The sequence below is a fragment of the Dermacentor silvarum genome, chromosome 7 (assembly GCF_013339745.2).
Source record: "Dermacentor silvarum isolate Dsil-2018 chromosome 7, BIME_Dsil_1.4, whole genome shotgun sequence".
In the NCBI taxonomy this organism is placed as follows: domain Eukaryota; kingdom Metazoa; phylum Arthropoda; class Arachnida; order Ixodida; family Ixodidae; genus Dermacentor; species Dermacentor silvarum.
The window spans coordinates 37,336,849-37,355,759 of NC_051160.1; the positions used below are offsets into that span (position 1 = coordinate 37,336,849).

The 18,911-nt window shown below is 46.6% G+C and overlaps 1 protein-coding gene across 10 annotated transcripts in view; it reads right to left on the bottom strand.

Moving 5' to 3' along the window:
- LOC119458799 (uncharacterized) overlaps positions 1-18,511 on the bottom strand; it is a 65,725-nt gene extending 47,214 nt beyond the window's left edge. For 4 of the 10 annotated variants that reach the window (XM_049671716.1, XM_049671715.1, XM_037720660.2 and 1 more), the window contains exons 1-3: positions 18,403-18,511; positions 6,161-6,259; positions 604-702 (exon numbers count right to left, since the gene is read on the bottom strand). In XM_049671716.1, the coding sequence (XP_049527673.1) occupies positions 604-702; positions 6,161-6,259; positions 18,403-18,475 (271 nt within the window). In that variant the 5' untranslated portion in view covers positions 18,476-18,511. The remainder of the gene's footprint in view (positions 1-603; positions 703-6,160; positions 6,260-18,402) is intronic. The other 6 variants (XM_049671718.1, XM_049671714.1, XM_049671712.1 and 3 more) reach the window with 2 other exon arrangements.
- Between the last annotated feature and the right edge of the window lie 400 nt (positions 18,512-18,911).

Below are 18,911 nucleotides of genomic sequence, written 5' to 3' on the forward strand. Positions count from 1 at the left end.
TGTACACGTTATATCAGATGGGGGAGCTATCGCGGTTTTCGTGACGTCGCGTGACAGACGTTTGGGAGTGGCCCGAAAATATTTGACCAAATCGTGGAGGCTGATTGCGGAAATTGGAAGCAAAACAGTTGGGAAGCATTTTACGTTATTTCAAGACGCCCCGCAGCGTCTACTTCTGGAGCGTTTGTGGGCCTGCGTGACTGCAATAGATTTTACTATCATACAGCAGTACTTGCTGCCTCGGTTTCCGCTGTAATTCGTGTAATGTATATAGTACACCTTGATAGGATGGGCCGCAAGATCAGCACGTCGATTACACTTGCCTGTTTTCGCCAATGTTTTGACCACGCAGTCTTCCCGAGTGGCCAAGTGTTTAGTGTTACAATATCACCGGAATAACGCAGTAGTGTTCGCGCTTTCACAATTGGGTCCATTTTGATAAGGCTTCTGCTATCTCTCTAGGTAGTAACCAAGGAGCCTGAGGATGTGCGCCTCCAGTCAAAAACTGGCTTATACCAATGAACAGTTTATACGTTGGCTGTTATAGAATTGCAGAAACACTTTACACTAAAACAGTCACGCAAACGCAAAACTGCGCCATACCAGTCTTGTTGAAGGCTGTCTTGTTGCTGGCCTCTGCCGGAGTGGTTCCATTCTCACAGACATTTTCATCAAAGATTGCGGTGGTGGCATTCACCAATTCTGCAATAGTAACGGCATTTTGCAGATTATTAAGGGCACAGAATGATTGATGGCGATTTATCCTGCCGCTTAGCTCTATTAAAAAAAATTTGGCCCATCCTACTCGCTGTGGGAAACTCTGTATGCGAAGCATTTAGCAGGTTACCCGGGTATCCGGTTTTGCTCGGCGTTTCCCAAAGTGATACCAAGTCGTCCAACGTGTTTGTTTAAAATCAGTAGTTGGCTTTGTGTGGCTCACGCGCGTACATGTGTGTGACGACAACAGGACGGCTACCACATTAACCCTTTAACTGGCAAGATAAGAAAGACTTGACCTGAAATAATTTTATTGCTTTAGTTCTTCTTTACTTTGCTCAAATACCATACCACGTAGAATATTAAACGCTTTCTCTAAAAACTAAGCGAGATAGCGTAGGTCAAAATTATTGTTGGCGAGGTGCTGACAGTTAAATGTATGGTCTAAAACTAGTCTCTGTCACTTGCTTTGGCAAGGCTAGTGTGTGTTTTTGAGATGTACCTTTATGAAGTTAAGAAATAAGAGCTTTCCAATAAAATGAAAAAAAAAAACGCATTGGCGACAATATGGATTCCACGTGCGCTAAGAAGATAACGACGAAGCCTTCAGGTTTTAAGACCAATGCGTCTGCTGCTGCTCAGCCTCGGCGTTTTATTGAATACTACTGTTGAGCAGGCACAGAAATAAAGATAAGCAGAAAGGTACAGACTAATATTTGGATTGGATAGTTTTTGCAGATGCTTTCAATAGGTCAGCACTGTCGTTGAACTGCCAGTTAAGACGATCGCTTGGTGGCAATGGCATATTTATATGCCAACCGTACGATAGGAGCTTACGACGAAGCACGTGTTTAGGTTCTACATAGCAAGCGCACGAGTTGCGAGCGAAAGAAACACCGATTTCCACGTAATCAGCTACTACGTGTTAAACATTCTTACGTCCATTCTGCTATGTCATGCGTGTATGGCAATCCGACGACGTCAGTTGTACCTCCGGCAAAAAATTGCTCAAAATAATTGGCTTGCGCGATCATAGCGTAGGCTGTTACGAGTGAAGTATACACAAAATTGGCCCGGTCCTGGAATAGTGTAGAATAACACAGCGCCTCAAAGCGCGAGCTGTCACAAGGAAAGAAGACGAGAAAGTGGTACGAGGCGCACGCGCTGAGTGTTTGCCTTTGAACTGAGAGAAGCGTGCGTGCAATTCTGGCCTAATTTCAACAAAACAGGACACAGAAGTTACAGACATATGTACGAGAGTGGGTTCACAGATTCGAACTTTTGTTATAGATGTCGAGCTACTAAAATCTGTAGTGAGCCAACAACAGTTCACGCTTCACTGTAATCCAATCGTGTCGTGCTGCTGTTTTGAGTGTAGAAGCTCTGTTGTATGCATGATATGTATGGCAATAACGAAATAAATTGTGGCCTAATGCTTAGAGCCCCGGTCTTCGGTGAGCGACAGCACATGTTTCATTCCACCATCAGTCACACATTATTTCCTTTTAATGAAGCGAGGCGGGACAAGAACATATCTACCCATATCTCTGCAAAGGCCTATGTCAAAGCAGCGTTTTAAACTGGAATATAAGGGAAAAGAGAAAAAGTCCCTATTTTTCGACAACCGCAACAGATTTTTTTCGCACTTTGGAATGAAACCGAAAGAAACAATTATGGCAGAAGCCATCTCAAGATGACTGCCGACAGTAACGCAATTAGCATTGAAGCAATGCAGCGACGCAGATTGCTGAAGTCACGTTGATGGGAAATATGTAGTGGGTATTCTGAGACTTCCATTTCTTCGCCTATAGGCAGCATGCGCATTGTTACGCGACGCCACCGTAGACAATTGGAAAGCGCATCAAATTGGTTATTCTGGTATTTGTTGGGACGTTGCCTCCAAGATCGGGCGGCGCGCAATCTCTGAGATGATGGTTAAGAGAAGGAGAGGGTGACTACATCGGCAGCTTGAAAATGGCTGCGCGAGGTTCACTCGGTACGCGTTGGTTGTATTGATGACCAACTGATGGCGAAGTTGGAATGATGATGATGGCCTGAGTGCGATGGCAAGACGGTCACCAGGTTACAAAGGGTGTAACGGGCAGCGATTGTCTGACGACAGCGCGATACGACGATGGCATGACATTGACAAAATAATAATATTGATTGAATCACGATAATGTGATTAGGATAGAATGAAAAGGAAGGAACGATGTTGACGGAACAAAGAAAGCGGTATGGTGATGAAAACGTTCTCGGCGACTGCATGACAAGGAATTAATGGCTATGTCTGTATCACGACGGCACAATGAGGGCAATGCCATCACAAGGGTGAGTGGCAAATGAGATACGTACTGCATAGTGATACACTGCGCGACGACGACTGTTTAAAGAAGGCTCTATGACGACGATGGCGTGAAGATAACTGCATGCAGAGCCTTGAATGGCGGAGCGGGAGTGCCAATTATAGAACGACGACGAAGTCTACACGTTGGTGTGACAACGTACGACAAACACGACGTGACGACGATGGCATACCGACAGTCGCATGCCAAATCGTGAACTACTACAACGTAACGACCAAACCGGCTTCAAGACTATGCGCCCATGCCTAATTGCAAAGCTATAAGAACTTGAGCCACTGGGCTGGCAAAAAAAAAGGTATGACGATGACAGCATGCATGGCAAGAGTGAGGTGACGAGGCTCGACTGACGATTATGGAGCGACCATAAAGACCTCACGACCTAGAGCCCATACCTTGTGGTCTAAGCAAGTAGACAACTTCGACATCTTGGTTGACTTAAAGGAATAGATAGTTAGATGGATTAATGATAGATAGATAGATTTATTAGATAGATAAGTTGCGCATTAACACAAGACAGCGTCGTATCTGTTCTGTTCAGTGCTGTACTGGTAGTGTTCTCAGACTGTTCGGCTGCTTTCCTAAGCATTATTTAAGTGCGAAGCACTTTAGGAGCCCGGCTGTCGGCATCTAATTGTGATGTAATGTCGTCGTGGTCACACACAAAAAAGATCTGCCAAAAACTCGCATCTCGTTCACACGGTATATACCAAAATTGGCATGGAAGGGCACAAATGTATGACACAAGACTGATAGGTAATGACATCAATAACATCACATGCTCGTCAATTACGTCATGAGTAACGATAATGAAATCAGGTGTGACGCATACCCGCATCGGATATGCGGGTATGAGCCAGGGATACGCGGGAATTATCAGAGAGTGACAGTGACAAGAACTTTTATTGGTCCTGAGAAACTGGCCAGGGGGAGCCGAAGGCTCCCTCAGGTCAAGTCGGTGGCTCCGCCCACGATGGCACCGGGAGGCGAAATCCCGTTGCGATTTCGTGGGCCCTCTGGACTGCCTGTAGTTGGATGTTCTGAGAAACTCGTGAAAATAGATTTCCAAACTCCAGTCTGGTACAAGCGCAGCGAAAGGCAGGGCGCCTCGATTCTGGTTCGAAGACAAGCGGTCGATTCCTACTCACTTGTGCAAGAATATGACAAGAATAACAAAAGGGAAACACCGGCGCATCCCTGCTTCGCATTTCCCCAGGTTTCATGTTAGTGGAGCTTTATTAGCGCTGGATTTGAATTACACAAGCGCAGTACTTGAGCAGGATTGGAGAGGGCGAAGTCGATACATTCGACTTCGCCCTCTCATCTGCTAGCGGCCAGGTTAGCTCGCAGACCTCTCATCTGCTAGCGGCCAGGTTAGCTCGCAGACCTCTCATCTGCTAGCCGTCAGGTTAGCTCAGGAAACGTGGTCTATCGTTGTGTCACTTGTTTCTTCAGCAAGTTGTATCGCGTTTCATATTGCTAAGAAACGAAAGAGGCCCGTTTCTGTGTTGTTTTTTTTCAAACCATCTTAGCAGGTGTTATGCCTGATTTTCTTGTATTTTCGGCCATTGGCCCTCGTTACACAATGTGACGGTTCTTGCGCGAAATTATTACGTCCTATCGGTTCCGCAGAGCAAGATTTTCACTTGAGTACCTCGCTAACGTAAAAAGAAAGCATCTTATGAAGGATCTTCTGGAGAGTATGTTCCCTGTACCATTGTATCGGTTAATGTTTCAAGAAGGGCGCGGGCAAGACATACTCAAGAGTGCTAAAAATATGCAGATACCCAGCCAACGTTAAAACTTTTTTTTTCAAGCTTCACACAGGAACCTTGCCGGTTAAAACGTGGTTAGAAGACAAAGGCATTTATGTGCCGCGGGGTAGCAGATGCTTTCTGTTCAACAAAGCTGAAACTATTGAACATGTTTTTATTGACTGTAATAATGCTATATTCTTTTGGGATATATTAAAGAGAATTTTAAAGGTAGACCTACCCCTCAATTCACATGGCATCCGTTTTTTACCGCCTGAACGATGGACGTTATCTTCTCACTCGGGCTGCACGCAGTCTGGCGTTCTGTGTTGGCGTATATAGACACTGTGATGTTAAAGGCCGATCTGTGCAAGATTATTTTGTTGAAATGATTGTGAAAGTACGTGATGTGTACAAAACGACTGACTGTCATGAAGATGTGATATTAATGTTGGATGGTTTAGCGCATATAAAACGAGTGCGATCTGACAAACTCCTGTTTAGGCTTGTAGCCAAGCTGGAAATAAATAAAAAAAGCCGGGTTAGCTGAGATAGTAGAGCGGCTGCCCCAGACAGGTGGTGGTCCCGGGTTTGAATCCCGGACCAGGAAGACTTTTTCTTCGAGTGCAAGTTTTTTTTTTTTTTTTTTTGAGGAACCCGTATGGGTTTTCTTTGTGGGAATTGCTACGGTAGGGTGGATGTCTCATTTTCCATTATAGTTACAAAGGAGTGCTTAAAAACCTATGAGACCGTATCCAGCTTTGCTTAAGAATGAAATTCACAGAACTTAACACAGCAATATAAAGTTAGCAGAAACGAAGGCAACCTTAGTAATGAAAACTGTCCTTTGCCTGTTCTGCATGTTGAGTACTGTCGTCGTGGTAAAAGGCACTGGATGTAGGGCTATACTGCAAGAGTACATCGAGTGGCCCGCCCACTTCGGGTGCTGAAAAAGGGCGGATTTGTGAGGCTGGCGTACTAGCGAGAAGGAGACAGGCACTCTCAGCCAGTTTCTTGCTGATACAGAACCCGCCAGTCAGCGTCATCCAAAATCAGCAGTTCACTAGTTAAACTTTTGCAGAATACCCCCTCCCCCCCCCCCCCCCCCCCCCATTGGTCTCAGCCTGTGCGGTCGATGTTCCACCTCAATTGTCTGTATTGCCTTGCAGTTTTTGCTGCATTTCTGCAAATGCCACATCAGGCGTTCTCCCGGTTATTACAGCGTAAGAAACTAACAATGGCATAATTTTCCGTTTCTTTCATACTATGATTTCGATAGACCACTTCCCATTAAAACACCAACCTAAACACTAAAGAGCGTCATACCTGTAATGTTGCTGGCTGCCGTGCTGCTCGGCTCAGTCGGAGTGGTTCCATTCTCAAGTACATTTTCAGCAATGCTTGCGTTGGTGGTACACACCAATTCTGCAATAGTAGTGGTATTTAGAACGTTAGTAAGGAACACAAAAAACGTTGAAGGCGATTTATCCGGCAGCTTATCTCTACGAAAAAAAAATTGACAGTCACTTTAGCAAACGCCAAAGAGGATGAAGGCGAATGCCTGCGTGTTCAAGAGAAATTCATTAAATTACGTGACATTCTCATCGAATGCGTTGTTACATTTTCTTGCTTGTTTTTTCCGACCAAAGGACGTGAGTTTGAGTACCTTAATTGACGCTACTTTAATTAACGGTGCCTTAATAACATCACCCTAATTAACACCAAAGGTCGTGGGTGGGACTCCCACCGAAGGTCGAGGGTGCGACTCCGATCAAAGGTCGTGGGTTCGAGTGCCTTAACTAACTCCATGTTAGTCAACTGTCCCTAAATAATTGTCGCCTTAACGCCAAAGGTTGTGGGTTCGACTCCCGCGTAGACTCGAGGGTTCGAAACCCATCGAGGGTCAAGGGTTCGAGTGCCTAGGCACGATGAGGATGGTGACCAACGCGCCATCAAAACTGTTACGTGAGCATTGCTTGCTTACTAAGACGTTGACCACGGTTACCCGCACACCATCACACACAATTGTTGCGTGAGCATTTTCGTGTTAGGTAAGACATGACGCCGGGGCCATATAGTAAGTAAGTTACGGCACTGGGTCGTCATCGTGTACGACTTCACTTCGACGGCCCGGTTTTCGCTCTAGGACGTTGAAGGCCGACTGATCAATGAGACATACAAGGCTTTAGCCTATAAAACATTTGGAAGACGCTTAAGCTTCGCCTTTCAGAGTGGAACATGATAGCACTCAAAGATCCCTGGCTGCTTATCAGGCTTTCAGGCAACTGCAACTGCGACACGGGGCCCTTAACGCTATCGCGTTAAAATGTGCAGATGCTGCGTTTGTGTAAAATGTGTTTGTGTAAAAGGAGTAGTTGCGTGTGTGTGGGCCGCGCGCGTACATGTGTGTTATAACTGCTCGACGACGACCACATTGAAGACAATCGCTTGGCGGACATTGTATAATTTATATGCCAGCCGAACGACACGGCGTCACGAAGTGGCACGGTAACTACCCGTACGCTTGCGCCCCCGCCCACCTCCCCGTCTAATGGCCACGTAAGCTTTTATCCACAATGGGTCTTAGCAGCTGATACAAAATCTGTAATGGTAAAGCGCCACTTTTTGTTCGTCAGTCGTTAGCCGGTGTCACTGGGGTTTTGCAGTATGTCTTCGACGCACATTCAGTTCCACGGTCATCGCTGATAGAAGTACGTGCCACATTGACATGCTCTACATATGCACCACTCAGGCTTGGATAAGAATTTCAGTATAACCAGAAATTTATTATTTACCACCAATCGAATTCACAGTAACAACGTGTCATTATTAGTTCGTCTGCGGTCGGGAAGGCAGAATCCATTTAACACCCCCCAACCCCACCTGCGCGTATCGCATCGGGTTGTTCCGCTTCCTTTGGCAGGCACCCTGCAAAAGAAACATCTCTTGATGTTACAGAACAGCATCAACCGCGCCCCGAAGCATGCACGTGGCTCCCAGAATGCATGGCGCACTGCTTTGCGCGAGCGCTGAGAAACGCTGTCGCGGGGCCATCGGGCTCCTGTCTCGCGCTTCTTTCTGGACATGGTGCGCCATCTTGTAGCACCGCCGAAAAGTCCGTGAGTAGCCTCCGAGATGAGAAGCGCGGCGCTTTGGCGCCTAGGAGAGGTGAGAAATGTTCCCTTAGCTAGCCGCACACTCAGAGGCACACATACTCTGGGACCCAACTTGGTGAGAGGTTCATGAAAGAGCGGCCCATACCCAATGCACTATAGGGCAGCTCGTTAAAGCCTTTTCGTCAAAGACGTTCATTGAAAGCTGCACACACAGGGGATTTGCGACTCAGCCTAGTAATACGTCGAATTGCTGTCGTTGAGGAACCCTCGTTACGACGCATAGATTCCTCTCAGCTTTAGAGAAATTGGAGGGATCGTTTTAGTCATTGGAGAGCGATACACTTCCCGTGTTACAGACCTAGTTACCTAAACAATATGTTCATTGTTGAGTGGCATGAGTCCCCAACATGGCATGAAAGAGCTTCGTTGATGAACACGACATACGGAGTGGCACATTTCCTGTGCTCCATATCGGCATAAAAAACTTCAATCCAACCGCGTTGCATACCCATCCCCGTGCCTACAGTGAGCCATTGCGGCGAGCAAGAGGTTCGCTGAAATGCGACACGTATGTGAACGTTGGCATATACCCAGTCACCCAAGTTGGTCCGATGGCTGGTTTGAACCCTGTTACCTAAGCACAGCTTCCCGATGTAATACCCATTCGACCACGGACTACTCATTGAGCCAGCTAGGTGAAAGTAGCGAAATATACCACGACACTACTCTATCTTCAGGGACCTCACGCATCCTTTTAGGTGAAGGTGGGCAGCCTATACACCCGCTGCTGGCCTTGTCGCAAGACGGTCGAATCCTGCAGGGCGTGTCATGAGATCAGCCAGAGACAAGACGTGTACCCCAATCCGGACAGGAAACCTTGCGACAACTGCAATGTTGAAAACCGCAATGAAGAAAATGAATGCCAAATGAAGTTCAAGCTGTATGAACTGCCCCTCGTGATAGATAGGAGAGATTCCAATAATTGAAACCAGCGGTTTTACCGGCTAGGAATAAAGGAAGCAAGAAATAGGTTAAATAGCAGACTACCGACAAGCTGCACCTTGGAAGAGAAGATGGATGGCAGCGTAACGCTGCAGAACAACAGCACCTTCAAGAGAAGCAGCAGCTCGGGAAGATCGGGGGCGAGTGGAGGTCGAGATGCAGGTACAGGCCATGAGGCCGGCAACAGAAACATCACGAACAGATTGTGAGCTAGGCTCACGTTGTTAATCCTCTGAACGCTCTCTCCCCAGACTCTTCCCCTTCCTTACCTAACAGACAACACCAACCAATCACGAAGCTGAAGAAAACGGTTCAATCACCCAGGGAACTGAACTCTAAGCTTATGAAGCGCCTGGAAGACTGCACTAAGCGGCCGCAGCAATGCGCGCACAGCTTCCTATCCGCGGACCTTGAGGAACACATACGCCGAAGAATTGAGCAGAAGCTTGAGCGGATGGTCGACCAGAAGATCGAACAATATGCTTCAGCATCTGGAGCAGTCCTTGGAGCATAGGCTTACTCAAATTATGAATGCAATGACTGAGAAGCTCGGAAAGATAAACACAACCATCCCCAAAATGGGAATGGGAGAGGAATCGACTCCTTTACCAAGATCACCAGCAACCTAATCATCAGTGCTGACGAAATTGATTGGCTTATGGCCGTCCATGAACACGAAAAAGAACAATTAAATAAGAAGCCAAACACGAATCACACCTACGTAGGAATCACTCCTACACCTCAAAATGGAGAGAAAGACCAAGGGTAATTACAAAATTATCAAAATCTTGCAATGGAATTGTCGATCGACGCAATCTAAAATGCGGAGCCTACTACAATTTACCTACATTCATCAACCGCACGCCATTGCCGTACATCAGAAAAAAAGCCGACAAGCTCAAACTCTGCGGCTATGAGAACGACATAGCCAAGGTGAGAAGGACGGCGATTCTCACGAAATAGCAGCGCACAACGCATCAGTGCTACATCAATCACAAAACGCAACACACCCTCGCAGGAGTGATACCGGGAATAAAATACTCCAGTCCCTCCTTATAATACAGGTGCACACTCCGCCGTCTGAAACCCCAAATGCTTTCGATAGGCTCCTCAAGGCCGTCAAGAAGGTCAGTAAATGAGAAACATTAATCGCACTGGGCGACTTCAACGCACCCCACATCGTCTTAGGTGTCCGCGTCCCCCACAGAAAAGCGAAACAGTGTCCACGGTGCTGCTCAACACCGTAGCTTGACGCTGTGAAATGACCCCTACCTCCCCACCAGGGTGGGAGGTAGGGGTCATAGGGGAGATAGGGGTCATCTCTGGGACACCAGCCGCGACCTCAACCTCTCTATCGGTGCACTGTAGGTCCAGTATACGAGGTTCGACGAATCCTTAGAGAGTGATCACGACATCGTTCAGAGATTAATGCAACACCTCACGACCCCTCTCAGAACGCGCCAGGCCAAGGTCGTTGATTCCACCGCGCACAAAAAAAAATGGAGGACTCTTAAGCTTTGCCTTTAATAGTGGAACGTGATAAGGTTATCGGGCCCCGTTCGCATCGCATTTTCTTTGAGTTCGCTTCACTGCAAGAGTAACGTGGGAAAGCTAGCTTACAAAGACTACGCTTACACCGCTCCCCTTAAAGTCGGCTTCACTTTTATACAGAAATGCATTGCTTGGGAGACGTTTTTTCACGGGCAATATAAGACGTCTTATATTAAAATTTGAAGGCCCTAGGACGTTTTATTTATTTAATAATCGTTTGCTATTGCCCCGACATGCGCTCGTGTTCAAAACACATTAGACAGGCTAAGTCCCAATTTTACCTGCCGAGGATGCGAACGCCATCTGGATATGATTTTCGCAAGTAGTCTTGCTGAACGAGCACGAGTTGCACGTTACCTACGGTGTTGGTCCCGTCCATGGCTGAGAACTGCATACACATGTCTGGTTCCGAATGTTTTCGTCCTTAGGCAACCGGGGCTTGTGTTTGAGTTTCTTCGTAAATCTCCAATTCTTTGCTCCATTCACGGTGTGACCCTTTGTCTATTTACAGTTTCTACCTGTATTGGTTGCAAACTACTGTGTCCAATGTAGAGATACCACTTTAGCTGCCCATTTATTTTCATCCATGCAAAAACTAATTTTGCATTCAAAAGAGGCCCAACCCATGTCTCCATGCACTGCCTCAGGTTTACCGTGGTCCCAAAGCCAACCGGCCTACTGATCTTTGGTTATCCAAACCCGCCAATATATCCGATTTTAAGCTTTACGAATGTTAGCACCATTTTTCCAGATTCCACGACGCCCCACAGTGCTCTCACTGCATTCCGCTTCCCCTTTATTTTCAGATTATCATTCTTTCCTTCGTTAATTATTTCACTAACACCTTGCGCCACGCAGAGGGCTTGCGCAGAAGGGGTGGTTCGGCATGATTTTCTCAGCCATGGACGCCGACACCTCCGCCGGCGCTGGCGCCGATGCCGACGTCGGATTTTCTGCGACACTGGGCCCTTAAAGCTATCGCGTTAAAAGGAGAGATTCCGCACCTAGAAGACACCGAAGACTCGAAGGAGCGAATCATCGAAACGGCAGATAAGCACCTCTAGACAGTCCAACTCAGCGTGGACAACCCTGAAGTGGACCGCCACATGCTCCATCTGTGGAAAGCAAGGCGGGGCCTACTCAGGAGATGGAAGAGACAGAAAAGAAATAGCAAACTCAGCCTCTGCGTCACCGCCATCACTAGGCAAGCGGTGGATTATGCCTAGGACTTGGCCCGACAGAACTGTAACCAGGTGTGCGACCGGCTTCAGCAGACCGTGAGCGACCTTTGGATGTGGGCGATCCTAAAGATTCGGCTAGCCAAGACGGAATAGAAGGCTGTCACGGGACAAGACACTCAGAGGTTGATTCCCAACTACCAGTAGACGAACGAAGATGCCCTGCAAGGCGTCACCGCAACGTATGTGGGCACACAACAACACCAACAGCCGCCGGCCACCCTACCAAAATACACGGGCCCACCAAAGCCGGATCTGCACCACCATTTTACCGAGGCGGATACCCTGGCTGCGCTGGGAAAAAGAGACAATAAAAAGACGTAGTTTCGCCCGAAAAGAGCAGCATCGATTGCGATAACAAATTAGTAGACAGCTATACGAAGTTCTACCAGTGCTAACATATGGGGCAGAAGCTTGGAGAGTAACAAAGAAGCTCGAGGACACGTTGAGGACCGCACAAAGAGCGATGTAACGTAAAACGTTAGGCCCAACGTTAAGAGGCAGCAAGAGAGCGGTGTGGATCAGAGAGCAAACGGGAATAGCCGTTATTCTAGTTGAAATTAGACAGTTTTAGTTTAACGTTACCGTAATAGCGGGGTTAAAGGAAATAACGCTACCGTTCCGCAAACGAACTTTGCAGAAAGAGTTTTAGTATAGCGTGATAGCGTAGCTTACGTGCGGGATGCTATTCCATTACACTTCTCTTTAATTTCGCATACATAGGGCACCTAATTCTATGTGTGTGTTCGTCCAGAATGTGCAATAGGAAGCCTGGGAGGCCCTCTTAAGGTCAAAAGACAAGACCATCCAAGAAAATCTCATGACCTGGGCTCCGTAGGTCACCTCAACCGAGGCCACCTAAAGGCCAAGGCCTTCAGATCTACGGTCTGAAATTTTGAATAAAGTTTTTCCTCCTCCTCCTCCTCCTAGGCAGCGCAACGGAAGCCAGGAGCGCGTTGTATTTTTACTTCCCATGTCCGCCGATCTGCAGCGAAACAGACAAGCCGTACAAGCGGTCTACCCATGGGTCTGCATAGCCTGCGAAATCTTCCCATCTCAGAGGCCATATGCCGCCGTCGCGCCTATCTCCAAACATTCCCAATAGGTGGCGCTCACATCTCAGGGAAATTTTTTTTCGTTAGGCTTAGGCACAATTGAAACGAGATGCGATCTCGAAAATTCCTCAAGGTTAGCCATAACACTCTCTCGTCGAAGCGGCATGAGACTAAGCGAAAGCCGTTTACACAGTCATTTCCTATGAACGAAATGAATTCTACAAAAACAACGCCAAATTCAGTTCGAAGCGGGTGACCGGGGCCACCGCCATGCTTTACATAAACTACGTAAACCACGAAAAGACGGTAAGGTTAAATCTGAGAAATAGCGTTCGTATGTTAAACGGTTTGGGCCGGTTAGCGTTCAGCGCATGCCTGTTTCGATCCCGCTATGAATGTTGTGAAAGCGGCAAGATCCTGGCCACATGTAGACGTGTGGGCTTGACCACAATATTGAAACCGAACAAACCGATAAATCTGCGGAATCTGCGTTCTATATCACTCACGTCGTTCACGGGCAAGCTTTTCGAACACATTAGGATTGTGCAGGCCCTGGTTGCCAGCAGCGAGCGAGGCTGTACACCGAGCGAGACAGGCTCAACGCCCTGATACCAAAGGCGTACCAGGATGGCGCCCAGGATGGAGCCTGAATATCCACAGCACGTGGGAAGAGCTGGCGGAAGCTCATAGAACAAGCCAAATATAGAGACTCAAGCTCACCAAGCTGGAAAGATACACCATAAGGAGTCTGAGATACTGATAGGAAGAAGATGAGAAATTCATAAAAAGAATATTGTTGCAGCTACGAAACAGTATCAAAGTCGCGGCGCTACCCCACAACATGCACCCTGACTATCACTAGGGAAGAACAGCGGCGAGAATCAAGCCGCTGAGAAAGGTTTACGTAGACAGCGAGAATGTCCGCTACGCAGATGCCGCCAAATACAGATTGAAGGAGCGCACCCAGTCAGCGTGACGAATGGTGGAGAACAGCAAAAAGAACCAGAGACCTCTAGGAGATATACGTATTCTGGACTCTGGGGCGCGAGTTCATGGCGGAGACTGAGCAGGCATATGCAGCAGCCCAAGAACACTCTCGCGACCAATCTGTCGGGTGTACGTAGACGAAGGTGCACCCAGACGACACACCGGTATCATGGTGCATTAAAGACTCGGTTGAATAACGTATCCTCTACCGCACGCCACATTAACGAGAGAGTACGCCGTTGCATGGAGAAGGCTACAAAGAAGCCCGTCTCCACACGGGACACTGTTTCACCCGATGTATCTGAAATGCTTTGGCTACGCCTGTTAGAAATGCTCAGCTCCGTGCACTGTATACCTTATCGTACGTAAGTGTGTGCACAACATGGTGCATTACACTTCCTTCATTTTCTAATTTTGTGGTAAGATGGTCGGCGATAGCTAAGAGTTTCTCACTCGCGCTTTCGGAACAGCAATCCTCACTCGACGGGGAAAATTCCTTAAGTCGAGCAGAAACTAAATCAATGGAAGGGCGGGACCTTTCTGTTTCAACTAAGCTGAAGGCTGCAATTCATTCTTTTAGGCAGACTTGTGCCTGTGCTACAAGTGTTGTACTACTCCAGACTGAAGGTAAAGGTGCTGCATCGTGCTTTCGCCAAATTCATTTAGAGCTCCTTTTCTGAAGCAATGATACAAGAAAACCTCTATCTTCCTACTAAACGTGGAAGCCAAGCCTGGTCAGGCAGCTGCCCCTTATTTTTGTACGCATTGCTGAGCGTCCTTTCTTGTCACAGATGTTGCAGCTTCGACTTGCCCACTGTCTTTACGACCTGGTTGTGACATCTACTCTCTCAGGACGTACCAGAGGCCTCTCGGGGTTTTATTAGAGAGGTCCTTGCCAGATTCCGATTTTTAAAAGGTCGTGTCAACAGAGAGTACTTTACTGCAATCACAATCACATTTCCCGCCTCTTTAGTAGATGCGCTGTTCCTTGCGCATCCTCATCACGGCCCCTGCTTGAGATGTGGATACCGAGATGTGTTCAAACTCATCCATTGAATGTATTGGTGCGGCCAGGTACTATTCGAGCTGCATGAGGCAACCGATGTTGCTATATCCGACTGTCAACAGCCGCTTACGTGCATGTGAACAGACTCTACTGCTTCTAAGAGTGAAAAAGCGCCATCTTTTACTGTGATGTCCTGCAATAAACGGTGAGGAGGGATTTTTGTGGAACGTAATTCTCAAATCGGTAATTGCCTTTCTAAGAACCCGAAGATCGCCATATGACATGCTGTACAAATTACCCTCCAAATTCTAAAAAAACTGGATGGCACCAAGAGTATGCGGAAACATCGTGATCATCGTAATTGTTTTTAAGGAAATTGTGGCTTATGTATGCAGTGGGTACGTGCCAGATGAGTGGATGTCTGAGTTGACGCATTTGTTAGATGCATGCGCTTGCCTAAAAATCAATTCTCTGTGTACCTAAACCTGATTGCTTGTAGAGAGCTGATGTGTTTTTTTGTTCATACTGTAAAGAAAGAAAAAAATTCGGCCAAACCCGTCACACCATGACTATCACTGGTAATGCGTTTAGCCATTAGTGAAAATGGTGATACAACGTATTTCCATCACTGAAACGAGTTATGTTTGAGCATTTACTGCGGCGGTGCCCCTCTTTTGGACTTCCCAAAGAACACTGGGCGTCCTCTGGTGACGCCGCCGCCAAGCAAGCGGGTGGCTTGCGAATTGCGTGGCGCACCGGTGCGTGGCGCAACTGCGAAACAGGTCAACGTCAACCAGGATACTCTTTAGCGCTTCGTTTGTGACACGCTGTGGCATATAGTGGCCCTGTCAAGAAGTATGCGCTTGGTCTCGGTACGATTAGCCTGGCCCGCTATTACCTCCGAACGCTGAGAACAGTTAACTCGCTTTCCACACACTCAATGGCACGTACTCAGTGACGCAAGTCGGAGAGAGGTTAATGGAGAATGGCACATACCCAGTGCATTCATGGCGCAGCCTGCTAAATCATCGGTCTACTGTCTTTGAGGAACCTTTGTGAAATAGGTTCAATTCCAAGGAGCATCGGAGAAGTTTAAAGGATTTTTTTGTCTTTGTAGGGAGGGCACAGTCGCAGTAGCACATTCCTAGTGACCCAAGGTGACATCAGAGAATGAATGAATGGAAGATTTTATGCAAAAGAAAAAGGGAAGGGGTCATAGAGTCTTAGAGGCGGGGGGGGGGGGGGGGGGGGCGGGGCTCCGTCCAGGGCTCTACTGGCCTCCGCCGCCCTATGGATTTGATCCAGAAGAGCTAGTTGCACTCCCACGTTCGAACTGGCAAGCAGTGCCTCCCACTGCTCCGTACTAAGTATTCTATGATTGCCTAAACTAGAGTTCCGGTCTCTGGGCTTCCGCGCGCGTCCCCACGAAACGTGGTAGAGTGTCGGCCTACCTCCGCACCACGGACATTTAGCCGTGAATTTGTGTCAAGATTACCGCGACCTGCATCAGAGAGATTCATTGAAAAGGAGCACACACCACGTGATCCGTATACCCACTACTCCAAGTCGGCGTCAAAGAGTTTCTTCGAACAGTGGTGCCTACTTAGTCCCGTATCTACAGTGAACTAGGTCGGCGTGAAACAGATTCGTCGAAGAAGGCACATAAGTACACATTGCCGCATATTAACCGACCCAATTTGGTCCGATGGTTGTTTTTGAACACTCTTCCCTCAGCACAGCAGCCTGATGTGCTACCCATAAAACGATAGACTCGAGTTAACCAGGTTGGAAAATGATTTTATACGTACACAGACCCCGGCCAGTGCATGAAGTACCCTAAGAATGATAACGCTTTAGAAAGGTTGTCTATGGTGAAACGGATAGATCTGGCTGATGTGGTGAGAGAACAAGTTTCAAAACTAACCGTTGGACCACTTGGGTCACTAGGTGTGTTCCACGTTTTTTCAAGTCAGCTTATTTCATGTTTCATATTTCATCATGTTTTTTGCAAGTCACCCTTCTTGTGTTTCACCAAGCTCGAACCGTGACTGAGCAGTTTTTTTGCTTAGTCACTCTCACTTGGACTCTCAAATCTCACATATTTCTTCCAAGTCACTCTCCCAGTCATATATTATTAATTCACTCTTAATTCACACTTGATTTACTCTTGATTCACTCTATTGCTGCTTAGTTCACCTTCATTCACTCTATGATCTCGGTTTTACTTCCACCACTTGATCGACATTCATTCACTCTTGACTCACGCTCATTTACTCTTTATTATCTGAGCTCACACTATCTAATCATTGCCTTTCGTTTGACTTGTATGACCCAACTAAACCCCTTTAGTTCAACATCAATTCCCTTTTAATTCACCTCATTCACCTCTCTGTATACCCATTATGAATTCCGTTCACTTGTTTATACGTTCATCCACCCTTAATAGCAGATTTGTGCGCGTTATCGCCTCTTATCCTAAAAAGACCATTCTGGATCGACGACACGTTTTTTAAACGGCCTTCAAAGGGAGACCTCACAATGAGTCGTAAGGCTTTCGCCTTAATAACAACATAGCGCGCTTTCCTTACCAAATCCTAGATGAGCCTGTGCCGTTGCGAGGGCCTTCTAAAACACTATCCGAGCTACTTGCCGGCGTAATTGACAAGAATATTACCAATGTGTAGAGCCCGATTGTAATGCAGAAAAGAAGGTGCAACGTGATTAGGTTACCCGCCTTCATTGCCTTTTCTCTCTCAATTTTCAAAGTAGTCCCTGCCGTACCAGATTCTCGGTGCCGCGCAGGAACTAATAAGCTGCGTTAGGAACGCTTTGTACGTTTCAGTGCACTTTATCGTGCCTCACACGTTGGCAAAAAAAGTTATTTTTCCCAGATATACCACGAGCTTTCCATCGGATGCAAAAAAATTGATTCGTGATGGTTGCTCAGTTAAAATTTACTTAATCGGCATTTGAAGAGAACCATTAAACTAATATCACGAATTGAGCAAAATTTCCGAGATCTTTTATTCACACCACCACAGAGACAAGAAAAGAAATCAGGTCTTGTGCTTAGTAACAACTAAGATTAACACATAAAATACTCAAGTATAAGACAATGTGTGTTGGTAGATACTCTTAACTATATACGAAGAAGAAAGAACAATAACGTTCTTTACCTATGTGGCCACTTTCATCGCAGTGGCAAAAGACTGCTGGTGTTTCCGCAATATACTGTTGCATTCTAATATTTTGTCTATTGATTTCTAAACCTAAGCAATGACAAGTTCTACGCGAGTGGCAGCTAATGTTCACCTTTGCATTTAGTATCACAAGTTAAAGCAAAGACGGAGCGCCGTTCCGGACGACGATGGGCAATGTGAAATCAACCCTTCCTTTAATTAGCGGCGAAATTTTAAGGTTGTCTTACCGAAAAGGAAACTTCTTTTGCTTAGTTGACTTATTAGATTATTCCGTGACCCTAATTACAAAAGAGCGCAATTGTTCTTTGAATATTATTTGAGCACATGCAGTTTTGCTCCAGAACACTGCCAACACAAATAACGCAATGTGCAACGCCATCACAAATTGTATTTTCACAATATATTGAGCTTACCTGTCGTAGTGCTCCCTACCGATGCTAGAGAAACAAGCGGTAGCATTTGAACAAAGTAAATAAAAGCTTTCATTGCAGATTCGTGAAGTATTAGTACAGAAGTTTCAGAAGATATTAACCTTTTTACATTCACGCGCATTTTATAAGCCACAGCCTACGGCTCTTTTTTCTTTGTGGAATGTTTGATCACAACTCTTCGACATTTGCAAAGAGTGCCCTTGACTCTACGAAAAATTCCGCACATTCTAGATGACTGCCGAGCTCGAGTAAAAATCATAAATGTCGCTCGACAATATTTTGAGCTTACCGGTCGTCCGTTTTCTCAACCGATGCTAGAGAAAGAAGCGCACGCGTTTGAAGAAGGTAAATAAAACCTTTCACTAGCTATTCATCAAGTGTTGGTATTGGAGTTTCAGAAGATATTGTGACGAAGAGGAAGCCCGATGCACAAACGTATATACAACTATTTACATGAGGAAAAGTTAGCGATAAACGCGAAAGCTAGTGCA